Source organism: Phalacrocorax carbo, chromosome 6 (genome assembly GCF_963921805.1).
Source record: "Phalacrocorax carbo chromosome 6, bPhaCar2.1, whole genome shotgun sequence".
Lineage (NCBI taxonomy): Eukaryota > Metazoa > Chordata > Aves > Suliformes > Phalacrocoracidae > Phalacrocorax > Phalacrocorax carbo.
The window spans coordinates 1,685,835-1,700,101 of record NC_087518.1 but is presented as its reverse complement, the minus strand read 5'-3'; the positions used below and the strand labels follow the sequence as shown (position 1 = coordinate 1,700,101).

The window sequence follows — 14,267 nt, the reverse complement described above, 5'->3', positions numbered from 1 at the left end:
CTTGACTCAGATTCTCATGTCCCAGTGCCAGGCTCTGGTGCCAGGTGGTTTCTCTGACAGGCAGTTTCCATCATTAATTTTCTTGCCAGAAGCAGCAGAACGCTGCAAATCTTTGAGGCCAGTGATACAGAGTTATCGTGGTGGTGTCCCAGGAGACCAGAAAAAGGACTTTCCATAATTTTGTCTGATCTTCTATTTACCTCTTTACACACAGTATCTGCTCAGAATAAAGTACCTCTAGGCTGTCCCAGATACCCAGCAACGCCATGGAATATGGCTGAGAATATGGAAATTCAGCCTTTTATAGTCATAAGGGACGGGTGGGGGTATGATAACACATTAATAATTCTGTGGTTCTGTGAGATACTAGCATGCAGAAAATTGGTGAGAATCCTTTCATCACTGGGTCAAAATCCATGCAGTTAGGGTGCCTTTCTCATTTCCTAGCAATACCTGCTGTAAAAAGGGTGTCAAGTGACTTTTGTGTTTAATAGTTATGATAGAAAATGGAGACTCCAGACTGGGATGATGTGTCTCGCTTTCTGGCTGTACGCGTAAGTTATGGTTACCCTGTCTCCGTCTACTTTTTAAAAGGGCAAGATACAGATCAACGATTAAGAAGAGTAAAAGAAGATGCAAACTGTCAGGCGGTTGGTTTCTTAAGGAATTGCCGTGAAATTTTTCACACCCGCTTTATGGGTCAGAAATCTTGGCCCTGGTTCTCTTTCCTCACCATCTCTTTGGTTCTCTTTCGTGCTCACATCTTTTGTCGTGCCTCTGCAGCACGCTCACACGTGCCGGCTTACTCCAGCTCTCCTGGGAGGTGCCCACACAGCCTAGGAATTCAGCTCCAGACGTGTAAAGGGCTCGCTAGCCTTTGCTAGTTGGAGCAGTGACAGGGTCGGGCATGGAAATGGATTTCCTGGTTCCTTGTAAGAGCTTCCGCTAAGACCAAACCACCGTTTACCCGTGCAATTAAATGAGTCTTTGTATTCTCCTTTATCATCAGTATTCCTTCGGCTTCTGTAAGCTTCATACCTGCAGCTCAACGCGGTATGAAGGAAAAGTTCATTGATCTTATTTTTTTTTTCAGAATAAATTGTGAATATTAAAGGTTAATGAAGTTTTCCAAGCGCAGCAGACCTCCAGAATCTCTGTTATTGAGGGATTATTCTTACAACATTCACAGCAGAGACCCTTAGTAGTACAGTATTTGAGCAGTGTGTGACCTTAGGGTTTGGGGGGGGGGGCGTTAATATATGAAATGAAGATGAAACAGGTTCTATTTTGAATTAAATTAGGCAAGTGTAACTTAATCCTTCAATTTAAGACTTGCAAACCCCAGTCTTCCTGTACACGTTAATAATCAAGGCAGATGATTCAAGAAACTCATCTTAGAATTTTTTACTTGTAGGGAAAATAATGGCGCTTGTAAGCATACGAGTAAACTAAAAAAAAAAAAAAAGCCGAAATTTTGTTGTTAATAACACTTATTCACATCGATCCCAGGAGATCAGGTTCTATATTTGGAAAAGCCATACACACACACACACACACACACACACACACAGAGAGCAGCTATTGGAGCCACTGAAGTTGTGCTGGGCAGCTGAGTTGGTAACTGGTGCAGTGAATTGGTGCTGGGAATGTCAGGACATTCCCAGTGGTTCCAGTCTGGACTATTTCAGGGGGGTTCCAAAGCTAAACCTCCCTGTTCTTGGAAACTGGTGAGTGGCTTTAGTCTGGAGTATTTTGAAATGATTTGTGAGTCTAATTTTCTGCAGTACTTGGGAGCCTTTGTGCACATACTTTGGAGTTCAGGTTTCTTAAGACTGCAGAACAAGTGAGAGTTTCCATTTATTTAATATAATCATTTATAATTTGCATTCCCAGAAGCATGTGTGGTATTTCAAAAGCAGAACGTGACTTTGAAATGAAATATTATCCAATAATTGCATTTTTCATTTATGACTATTTTCTTTGTCCTTCATATTTCTTACGTGGCTAATATTGTAGATCTTGCCACGTTCTCACTGATGCCATGCCCTATATAAGACACAGTTCCACCTCATTTAAAATACTGACCTGGTCAGTAGTAGTTCCTAGAAGGGAGATCCCTTGTTCTGGTCTCGGTAAGAAGCCCCAAGCTCTAGATGCATAGGGAGCAGTTTTGTGAATGTAAGTCCTGCCTTCCCTCAAGCCATTGCAGTGTTCTTGCTAATTTTCATGAAACAAGGAGGACGTTTACACTCTACTTTTTAGCTGATGTCGTGTGTCATTCCACCAGAATTAACTACTAATAAACATGAAAAATAAAGGCAGTAAATATAGTCGTGCATTAGAGTCCCATGCGAAGACACCAGCACGTGTGGTTCCTGGTGCTTTTCCAGGAGTCAACCACAAGTAAAGTTTATCCATTTGGTTTTTCTCTGTTGTTGGTTCCCCCTTGGTCCTCCCCCTTCCCTTCCCACCCCGGCTGTCTGACAGTAACATCGAAATAACCAGCCTCTTTCTTTTCACATCTCTTGTAGATCGATGAAATGCAGTGGGGCAAAGGGGTGCATGAAGTCCCGTCCTCGGTCTGCAGCCTGCCTTGCAAGCCAGGAGAGAGGAAGAAGATGGTGAAGGGGATGCCATGCTGCTGGCACTGCGAGCTCTGCGACGGCTATCAGTACCAGGCTGACGAGGTGACTTGTCTGCTCTGCTCGTACAACGAGCGGCCCAACGAGAACCGAACGGGATGCCGTTCCATACCCATCGTCAAGCTGGAGTGGCACTCGCCCTGGGCTGTGATACCCGTCTTCTTGGCCATGCTGGGAATTATTGCCACCATCTTTGTCATGGCAACGTTCATCAGATACAACGACACTCCCATCGTCCGGGCCTCTGGGAGGGAACTCAGCTACGTCCTGTTAACAGGGATATTTCTGTGCTACATAATCACGTTTCTGATGATCGCCAAACCAAACGTTGCAGTGTGCTCCTTCCGCCGTATCTTCTTGGGCCTGGGGATGTGCATCAGCTATGCAGCCCTGTTAACTAAAACAAACCGCATCTACCGCATATTTGAACAGGGCAAAAAGTCAGTGACAGCACCTAGGCTCATAAGCCCCACGTCGCAGCTGGCGATCACGTCGAGTTTGATATCTGTTCAGCTTCTAGGTGTCTTTATTTGGTTTGCAGTTGACCCACCCAACATCATCATAGATTATGATGAGCAGAAAACTATGAATCCTGATCAAGCCAGAGGAGTTCTCAAATGTGACATTACGGATCTACAAATCATTTGTTCCTTGGGTTATAGCATTCTTCTAATGGTTACATGTACTGTGTATGCCATCAAGACTCGGGGTGTCCCAGAGAATTTTAATGAAGCTAAGCCCATTGGATTCACTATGTACACTACCTGTATAGTATGGCTTGCCTTCATTCCAATATTTTTTGGCACTGCCCAGTCAGCCGAAAAGGTAGGTGAAAATGAACGAACGTGCATCTGACGTATCAGGATTCATTGCAGTTGTAAATTGCGCACTGATTTTCAGCTTTACATAGATTTTAAAAGGAGCTATCCAGTTAGCTCATTACTGAGACGTGTGCAATATATAGCACTATTTTCCTTCTCCATTTGGCTGGTGGGCTGTTCATCTGATAAACTGGCAAATGATCAATAGCAATCATATTAGCCATTAGTTTTATTGTTGCATCCATTTCAATTGTATCTTTTCAGTAGGAGAAGGGGGAATTAGCTGTCATAATGTCCAGAAAGAGGTATCTCTTAATTAAATAATTTTGAATACTAGATGTAAGCAAAAAAACCTGTCAAAAAATAGCCAAGCAACCTCCTGCACTTCTGGAGTTCAGCACGGAGGGCAGTGCTTAGTCCGGGGAGTGCTGTGCTTCACAAATCCCTGCCTCGGGGCACATTTACGCCGCAGGGTAAATGGTCTGTCCCGAGCTCCAGCTGCTGAGGCTAGACTGACAGTGCTATCTGTATGGGTTATTTTCAAACTAGCCCAGGTAGAGCTACCCCATAGCTCATGGCAAGGGTATAGCCAGAGTCCTGCTGTGAATGCCAGGTTGCTTTTCATAAGCAAGGTCCACTTAAGCCCATGAAGTTCATTCACCAAAAGTCGGTCCAAAAGGTTACACTTAGAAAAAGCACCTGAACATTAGGATCTAATCCATTAGTGGGATTGCTATGAAAATTAATCATTGCAAAGCGCTGTCAGACTCGACTAAAGACTCCTGTTGTCTTTGAGAGGCTTGAGATGCTGCAGAGGGGCTGCAGCTTCTCTGTACAGGGCTCAAGGGCACATCACTTCCATCCTGTGCTCACAGCTGCTGGCAGCTGAGGAGGGGGGCTGGGCAGCTTAGGGAAACACACCCCGGCAATCAGAGCAGGCGTGAGCGTGAAGAGGTGCAAAACTTGGTCAACTACGGGCTTTGCTGCCAGCAGAAGTCAGGTTTAAAGTGCTCTTCGTGCATACATCATATCAGCTCTGCTGGCACAAGCAGCTAGCTGGGACCCCAGCCCAGCGAGTTGCAGCTGAGGCGGTGATGGTTTAGGGTCAAACGTTAACAGCCTCTCTTTTGTCTCGCACAAAGTAACACGGAGAAGGTCGCTCCCTTCTTCCCATCATATTTATTGGTGAGGATGGTGGCCTTGGAGGAAGAAGGCAATAAACAGCCAGAGGACAATATGATTAATTTTCCAAAACGTTGGCGGAAGGTCTGTTGGCAAGGTAAAATCTTTTCAGACTTGCAATTAAATTTAAAAAGGGAGAACCTTGGTTTCTCTGTGCGTTTTGAGTAGACAGTGTTCAAGAGGTGAAAAATCAGTCTATTATTACAATGTGCAGGGCTAAATCAAACTGTGAGTGGCTGAGCATCGGTTACCTCCCGGGTCTCAGGCCCTTCGTGCACGTTCCTCTTGCTGCCCAAGTGGCTCCAGCTAATGCTTGGCGACAGAGATCTGGTTTGACTTCTCTCTGTACCTTGTTCAGAGGTAGCTGTAATTTCAGAGTGATTTGGCAAATACCTGCAAGCCTAGTCTTTAGGGAGAAATGAAAATATTAGGCTGTCCAGAACTGCTGCCAGACTGTTTAACCCTCCCAAGCCCTGACCCCATCCGCTTCCCCAGCCCAGAGGAAAGCACTGCCGTGTCTCCTTACCTGCGGCATACTCAGCCGAATGCAGCGTCACTGACCTCGCCTCAGCTGCTCCCCCACAGATCTCGCGTGGATTTAGTAGCATACCGTCAGTTACCTCCGCTTACGGAACCCAAACTTCCCTGCGTAGGAAAGAGCTTTGTCTTCTTGCTGCCTTTCCCCCCCTCTATATCCATTTAACAATTTTTAGCACAAGACTTGGGCAAGCTCGCTGCTGTGGATAAAATTACTGCACCTTTTAAACTAGTGAGCAAATTTCAGATCCCAGCTAGCACATCTCCTTTTGTGCCGGGGATAGCATTTCCAAATTTGCAGCTGTTCAACTTACGGGTTATTGAAATAAAAATGCAGGAAGACAGTGGCGGTGCTGTTCAGGCAGGTCCTTCCTTTGGAGTCCTCTGCCATAGGACGGTGCCTGCTCCAGAGCTTTGTCCTTTGCAATTCAGGGGGTTGGTTGTACAGGGATTTGTTTTGGCCTCAGTTTGCCGTGGAAGAGGGGACGGATCAGCCAGGAGGAAACAGAGCTTATGGAGGTTTTCGCATATCATCTCACCTCTGCAATGGACTTTACAGGCAGCCATTGCATCCCTAAAGGGAATTAATTTCAACTGGAAGGGGGTCTGCGAAGCCTTACAAATGCTTCAAACACCTCTGCTCTCCTTGTTGAGAGAGAGATACGAAACAGCATAAGCGGCTTTAAATGCAGTTGGGCCCATTTGTAACCGTGGTCTGATGCAGGGAGTGTGGCTTTTGTGTTCCTGCCTGGGAATGCCTCAGGCCTGCAGGTGACCGAGATGAAGTCCTTTAGGTTGTCGCCTGCAAAGATTTAACCAGGTGATAGAAAGACCCAAAGAATTTCAAAGGCTGCTGCCAGCATCGGAAATCATTTAGTAGCAAAAGCTTTAGGTTTCCATACAGTCACAGAGCTGAATTACGCTGTACTTCTTTGAAAGCGTAAGATTCTTGTACAAATGCGCGTAGGACGGCAAAAGAGATTATGATTAACTCGATTTCACACAGGGCACAGAAGAGGGTACTGGGCAAAGCGAACAGCCCTTTGCTTTGCTGTGCTCCCGCCAAGGGGAGCATCCCGCGCGGCTGCGCGGAGCCGCTGGCACCGGCTGCTGCTGCTCGCTGCGGCCCGCGGGCAGCCGCAGCGGGGTCGTTTGGGACGGGGGACTTCAGCATCCGCTGGCTGTCGCAGCCCAAACCCCTCACGCGCTGCTGGGGCTCATTGCAACGCGGAGGACTGAAACCTGCTACGTTTTGTCCAACGGACTGTCCAGTGCGATCGTACCTGTGCAAGGGGCACGCGTGCAGCGGGCGTGAATGCCCTTAGGTATAGTGCCTATAGGTGCTCCGCTGGCCGCCCCAGCCTGCAGGGGTCGGCAGACGTTGGCTGCAGCGCCTTTGACCGGCACGCTGTGCCAAATCTGAGCGCCAAAGCCAGGACTTTGCTGCTGGGGCTTTCTCCCCCTTCTGCTCTACACAGAGATCGAGCTGCGGTAGCTCTGCGGCTTTGCCTTCTTTTCTGTCTCGCTTTTTCTGAGTGGGGGGTGAGGGGCTTGTACTTTTTCGTGATTGCTAGTGATTTCCTGTCAGGTATTTTTCTCTGGAAAATATTGTGTTTAAGCCTAGCCACACAGGTCTTTGCTGAAATGGAAATTGCACCTGCTGAAAATCTCATGCAACACGATCTTTTAAGCTGAGAAATGGTGTTATATATACTGTCGTGATTTTCATTGTATGGATTTATTTTGTTTTATCGATAAATACAAGCATAATGTTGTTTGGTAGAAAACATATTGAAAATACCTACCTTGTTCAGTGTAGGAAATAACGAGAACAACAACAAAAAAAGAAGTAGAAGTATGCTGCAAGTAATTCATAAAAGGCATATAATTCAAGCAGTAGCATTTGCAGCAGCCTGAAGGGAGGCGGTGTGGTTTGAGGAAAGCCAGATATCGGCGTGTGTGCTACAGGGCGGAGATAAAACATCCAGTGCATGGGAGGTGCCATGTGGAAAAAGCAAATTTCTGACCTTTTCACAGCTCGCATTTACTCAGCCAGTTTCTTTGTCCGCTATCTAAAAATGCAGAAAACACACGGTGGGTTGTAATTTGTAGGCTTAGCTTGGCAGCGCAGCACGTCGTTTCATAGCGGGTGTGGAATATGGCTGTCGCAGCCACGCTCCACCTCTCGTTGAGCTTCTTCGGCGTCGGCGCAATGGTCACACAGCCCTTGCTCCGTACCTGGGAATCGCTGCTGCCGGCGAGGTTTTTGGCGTTGTGTTTTGGGGTTTTTTTGTTTGTTTGTTTTCCTGAAACTATTAGAATATATTCTAGAATGCTGGTGTAACCTCTGGGGACCAGGACACAGTACTGGGGACTGGAATCGTGCCATGTCTTTGCTCGGAAAGATCCTTCCCTTAGTATGCATTTGGTGGAAAACCACTAAATATAGAGAGGAGTCCCTACGGAGAAAAGGGTGTCACTAACTCCTCAACTCTGAGCAGCTCCTGATGGTCAAAACCATCAGGGTCAGTGGGGTTTGGGGGTTGAGGACAGGGGACGGTGTCCATCCCCGCCTGCTGCCCAGCTCCTGCCTCGGTGCTGCTCACCTCGTTACCCTCGACATTTGGAGAGGGACTGTAGGCACGAAACGCTGCTTTTATGCTCCTGGTGTAATTGTTTTTGACAACACAACTATTTTAAATTCTCGGCGGACGTGTGGGTATCTTATCAGAAACAAAGTGGCCTCAAAGAGCTCTTAAACCAATTACAGGAGTCATAGCTCCATGGCAGAGTCAATACAAAGTGGCACTTGAAAAGAGCACAGATTGCTCTGTAAGGTCAGGCGAAGCACGGCTAAATCGATAAGCCAAACTGAGTCAAAATTTTAGAGTACAGAAGCGAACGGACGGGAAGGGATGCGGGTGGTGTGGGGACGCGTCCCGGGGAAGCTGCGCCTCACATCCTGCCCTGCACCGGGATTGATTAATCCCCGCAGCCTCTTGGTTGCTTGTTCATCCACGTGTACTTTGATTTTCTGTTTCTGACTTGAACTCATTCCCAGCGGCAGGGCACTGACTGCACTGGGGGTTTGCCGGGGTTTGGGGCCAGGTTTGCTCCTTCCGCAGGAAGGCTGTTCCCTGGCAGCGCGCTCCGGCCTGAGCGACCTGTCAGGGGATGCATGTGAGATTAACCTGGTTTCACAAAGTCGCGTGTTCTCATTTCTTGGGGTTTTTTATTTTCATTGGTTTCCTTCTACAGATACCGTAAAAAGCGACAGCATGGCAGAGCATCTGACATGCTCTAACACACCGTGGAAACATCACGTCAGAGGTGGCAGGAATAGTTTGCCATTTTTATTATTAGTCTTTCTTGTAATGTAAATACTTTTAAAACCTAAACTGTTGTGGATTTCAGGAGACAATTCTTTCATGGTAAAAGCAAAGTGAAGGGGAAAAAGCATCTGTAGTTAAATCAATGTGATATATAGTGTTCTTAAAGTACCGGTTTTCTTTTTCTGTATATAAAACTCAATTTATTGTTGGGAAAACCAATACTTTTCAGCACCTCTTATTACCTTTTTTTTTAACCTTTGTCATGTAACATAGTTGTATTTATGATTAAGTGACTATTAAAACATGGCTGAGACAGGCGGGTAGGAGTATGCCTCCCAGCCCCCAGCGTGGCATCCTCAGGCAGCGCCTTCGGCAGCAATACGGACAGAAACTCGCCTTCCCCGTCCTGACAGAGCCAACACGAAGCGGCTCTGTCTGGAAGGCCGTCTGTCCGTCCCTGGCCGCAGGGTCCCTGCTCACCGGCACTCGGTGCGAGTACAAAGACAGGGAGTGGAGCCTCTTCGCAGTCGGGCAGCAAAGCCTAAAGCAGCACCTTCCCAGAGGTGCTTCGTCCCTCTCCTCCTCCTTGGCTGCAGGAGAATCTCCCAGGAAGGTAGCTGAGATAAAAAGCACATCCTGGATTGAAAGCAAACTTTTGGAAATAATCTCTTCTTTTAAAAAATTGGCACAGGAAGGATGCGATAGACTACAGAAATGTTAGATTTGGGTATGTTGGCGTTGGGGGTGTTGGGATTATCAGGGCAGGAGGAATTGCCTGTGGGTTGGTGTTAAATAGCCTTGGGTAGGGTGGGGGTTGTTCTTGCCGCTGCGTTCTCCCTGTCTTCTAACAATGTTCGGCTCCAATCCTGCAGGTCTATGAGGTCACAAGCTATTTTCTTCTCCTACGGTTATTTAGTATTACCAGATATATTTATCTACTGTTGCCTAATGACATTTCCTGAATCCCTAGAATGCAATACCGAAACAGCAGATCCCTCGAACGGCAACCGTGAGCATGAATCGCTTTGTGTAGCGGGCATGCGGCACCCCCGGGGCGCTGCCATCGCCCCCGACCCGACGCTGCCTGGCGTTGCTGTACAAGCGCGGCTGGCGTGTCACGCGGACCGAGGCACCCCTTCCTGGCACGCAGGGCCGTGCGGCTTCCTGCGAGCGTGCTCTCCGGAGCCCCAAGGAGGAACGCGACTTGGAAACTTGGCAGAGCTGTTAGATGAAAAGAAATCATTGTCTCTGCAGGTGTGAAGTCCGTATCTGTACTCTTTAACTATGTACAGATAGAACCATAGAATCGATAAGGTTGGAAAAGACCCTTAAGATCGAGTCCAACCGCTAACCTATCGCTGCCAAGCCCACCACGAATCCATATCCTCAAGCACCGCGTCTGCCCTTCTTTTAAATACCCCCAGGGATGGAGACTCCACCACCTCCCTGGGCAGCCTGTGCCAGGGCCTGACAGCCCTTTCGGTGAAGAAGTTTTTCCTAATATCCAACCTAAACTTCCCCTGGCGCAGCTTGAGGCCACAGCCAGCTTGGGGTTGTACATATACAACCAGACGTAGGTGTACATGTCGAATATTCCCCTAAGATCTTATTTTCTCAAATTATGTCATTGGACTAATATAGAGGGGTATGTCGTCATTATATTTTTATGTTTGACAGAGATGTCATTGCCTCATAGCTGTGATTACTTTTATTTAGTAATTGCTAAGATTAAAATAATACCTTTCTGGCTATGTCTTCAAGCTAGTAATAACTGTCAACAAGCTCCTGAATATATTTGCCAAATGGGATTTCTTTTTCTTGAAGTATTTTTAGGACTTTTTTCAAGTTAAAGTTATAGCCATGACTCTGGGTGATGATGGTTTCTCAGCCAGTGTGGTCTTCCTGCCTGGGAGCTGTATTCATCCCGGAATGAAGAGAAATGGGGAAAAGTTGTCAGTCGTCATTTTCAATCAGCTTATTTTTGCATCCAGATTGAACAAACCCTTGGCTGTAGGTTTTTTGTTTGTTTGTTTGTTTGTTTGTTTGTTTTAAAAAAATTTTGTAATACAACCACTATGAAATTTGAGGTCCTTAATCTCATCTACTCTTCCACTCCTTTCTTGTTTCTCTATTTTTATAACACCCATTTTATTCAAATCAATGAACAGGGTAAGTCAGGTACATTTGGAGGCAACATTTTTACTTATTTGTGTTGAATGTTACATAAATACTGTAATTGGAAGGTACATGCAAAGTGGATTCTTATTCAGATTAAATAATGTCAAATTAATATGGTAGCACTTCAGTATATGTTCTATTTTTCGGTGAAACTAAGTTACCCTTCAATTCTCTGCAACACAAATACCGATTAACCAGGTAGGACACAGATTTATTTTCTCCCCTGGGAAGGCTTGAGATGACAGTTGCTATAGCAACGGTACATATGTGGATTCTGGAGTTATGAGGATTTTAATGCAACATTTGTTGCAGTTTTATACTGTTGGATGGTTGAGAAAATCAGACTTTGAATCTACCGTAATCTGGGGCTCATACAAGGACAGTCAGGAACTGTAGCTTCTGTTTAAAGATGCGTTCTAGTAATAGTACCTGCCCAAAACTCATTACCCACAAATATGAATTTCTCTCGTTGATGTGTTTTCAGTTCACCCATTGCTTCATTACCTTGGGGATCTGCATGTTCAGATGCTGGAGTTCTTAATTTTATCACACCTCAAGATGGTATCCCTGGGAAAACCACGGAATATAGTGATCTGACATCCGGGTCGTCCCGAGACAAGCCTGAACTGAAAAGCAGCTTCACTTAGTTTCAGTCAAGGCCCCCCAGGCTGGAGCTGTAAGGTCTGGAGACCCTCTGAGAAAAGAGCGTACAATAAAGTCCGCTTTTGGGGAGTGTTGTGCTATTGACAGTGCGTACATAGTGTTTCATTTTAATTGAGAGAAAACTACATGTTCTTTGAAATATAGAAATGAAATAATCAGTCAAATTTCTTTTTTTGTGGTTATAAAATTATCCTGGTGACCTCTATTTTTATCAAGATAGACGAGAGCTCTGCTGTACAAGCATATTCATCTTGTGAACACCTTTAAGCGTGTATAGAGTTTCAAAGTTAATTGTTGTAGAACTAATCAAAAATCTTAAACATATAACTTTTCGGTAAAGTTCTCAGATATATTTTATTACCTCCTGCATTCATTTTGTCTTCCTCATGGAAAAGGGATGCTGTTACTAGTTAAAAAAAGCAGCACAGGAGGCTTGTGAAGTGTCACTGCTGCTAATGATTTAATTCTAAAATAAAAATAAATCCCAGCTCAGTATTTACCCCGCCATCACCGAAGCTGTGAGTGCTGCAGGAATTTTGAGTTCAGGAGTCATTGATCTCTTGCCACACGCTTGTTTCACTCTCCCCGGTGTTTTGGTGGGAGGTTTCTTCCCTAAGCAAGCAGACATTCATAGACCCACTGCTGGTGGAATAGAGCTGGCTTATGGCCTTTAGCAGCTGCTTTTAGGAGCGCCTACAGGAGAGAGCAGCTCCAGAAGAGTATAATATTGCTGGCTGCATTGCCTCACAGTGCTTACTGATTGCTTCAGGGATTAGGTGGCCGCCTCAGGAATACCTGCCCCCATCTCCCTCTGCTTAGCAGGCTGCTGCAAAAAAAAATTTTAAACAAAACAAAAAAAAAGACAGAAGTGAAGCAAAAAATATAGTGACCTGAACTCGGGTATAGCATAAAGTATGAACTAAAGCATGTAGTATAAACTTCGGTACAGCAGGGAGGGGTGAGGTTACTTGTCAGTTCTGTTTGACGTGACGGGAAATGGCTTAGGGCTCATGAAGAGAAAGCCAAATTAAGGCTTAGGTAGACCAAGTTGTTGGACTGGTTGATGGCAAAAAGGGTGGGCGATCGATACTGCCGGTGCCCTGCTCTCCCCGCCGCGGTCGAGGCCGGGGGGTGGCCGAGCCGAGCGCCCGCCGCTGGGGGCGGTGAGCCAGCGGCTCCTGTGACACGATGCTGTACCCGCTCCCGTGGAGGACGAGCGTGACTCGCAGAAGGAGGAGATGGATCTGGTGAAGGCTGTTTGGCTCCAAGGCTCATGAGGACATACGTGATGGAAGATAGATTTACTTCTGGGTGGAGGCTCTATTTTTAAGAAAACTTGAAGCTCTTTTACTTAGTGGCTACGCAGGATGTGCCTGAGGCAACATTTCTAGAAAAGACAGGCTGTTTTATAATTTCATTGTCTCACCTCAAGCTTTAAAGGTACCCTCCCGCTTGCCACAGGAGGGTCGTCCATGCAGAGCGAAGAGCGCGGGTTTGTCTTTCTGCTCGGCTGCCGGTGCCCCGATGCGTCAGCCCGTCCCCGGCGCTGCAGGAGGACGTGCTGCTCCCTGCAGGGCCAGCCGCCGGCTGTCTGTCCGTGCGGGTGCCGCGGGGTGTAGAGCACAGCCGGGCACACCTCTGCCCTGCCTGCCTCTGGGTCGGGACTCGGGCGGGCAGCGGACACTAATTCCTCAGCGGTGCTGTGCTGTTTTGCATTGCACCGAGCGCAACCCTTGTGCTGCACCTGCGGGCTGCGCGTCCGTTCTGCTTTTCCCAACACTGAGAGGTGGATGTAAAAGCATCTCGTGTATACCGAGAAATCGCTGCCTGCGCCCCAGATGTCTCCTAGAGGTGAGAGGTGCCGTATGCAGGACTTGCTGCAAGCCTTGGCTCACTGCCGTCCCGGGGCACTCGCGTCTGTCGGAGGTGGGAGCACAGAGAGCTGCTCGGCTGGAGAGCTCGGGCCAGGGAACTCCCATGGGCGGGTGAAACACAAGCTCTTCCTACTCAGACACAAGCTCTGCGGTGCCGGTGGGGCATTGCACGACCGAAGCGGGGTAGCTGGGGTCTTTGGGAAAGTGAGGCAAAAAAAAAAAAAGGAGCAATCAATCATGTAAGGGACGGAAGCGGACTCCGGGACGTGCAAATGCAATCTCATTTACACTGATGGAGCTGCATTTCGGTACTTGGTATCGACACTTGGTATTTCAAAAGCACTTTGAATCACTTTTCTGAAGTATTAAATATTTCCTGAAGTTTTGCTACTCTCTGAAGTGAGACTAAAATGGCATATTAATACTTGTTACCATGAAATTTCTTGTAATTGCATTTCTACGCTAGGTAGAAAACAATGAGTGGTGGGAAAATATCTCTGTATATATAAATGTGTTTTAAAAGCTTTAATTTTCTCTTATTTCTGGAACTATATAATGATCTGGAGTTTTATCCACCACTGATTTGTATAATGTTCAGCCAGGCAAAGATTGGAGTGTTTCAGAAATGAATACAATAATAACAGTAATAACGGTTCCTCGCATGCAGAAGAAACCTGAAGCATTTTACAGGTGGATCTAAAACATACAAGTCAGAAGCATTGTATCAGCTGGTGGGCAGCAATTTTAGCAGCACTCAGAAATATAGCTGAAGGCAGGCAGGTGTGTGTGATTCTGTATATGCTCTCAGGCGGTGTCCGTCGCTGCGGCACGCTGAGTGCCCTCCAGGATTGCATTAGCCACATTAATTACAGCCTCAGCAAGAGGGGAAGATGGGGCAATTCAAACTGGGTGGAAGATAATCACCCAGCACTTGCCCAGGGTGTGGGAGCTGATGCCTCTGCTCCTCAGAAAGGCATCTTTAATGACTGCAAGAATGAAGAAGACATTTTGGTGATAAATACGTTACCTGCATCGCAT

General features: G+C 46.6%; 1 protein-coding gene across 2 annotated transcripts in view; it reads left to right on the top strand.

Annotated features, from left to right (window-relative positions):
- GRM7 (glutamate metabotropic receptor 7) overlaps positions 1–14,267 on the top strand; it is a 308,776-nt gene that overhangs the window by 235,238 nt on the left and 59,271 nt on the right. For both annotated transcript variants that reach the window (XM_064453417.1, XM_064453416.1), the window contains exon 8: positions 2,532–3,467. In XM_064453417.1, coding sequence (XP_064309487.1) covers positions 2,532–3,467 — 936 coding nt within the window. The remainder of the gene's footprint in view (positions 1–2,531; positions 3,468–14,267) is intronic.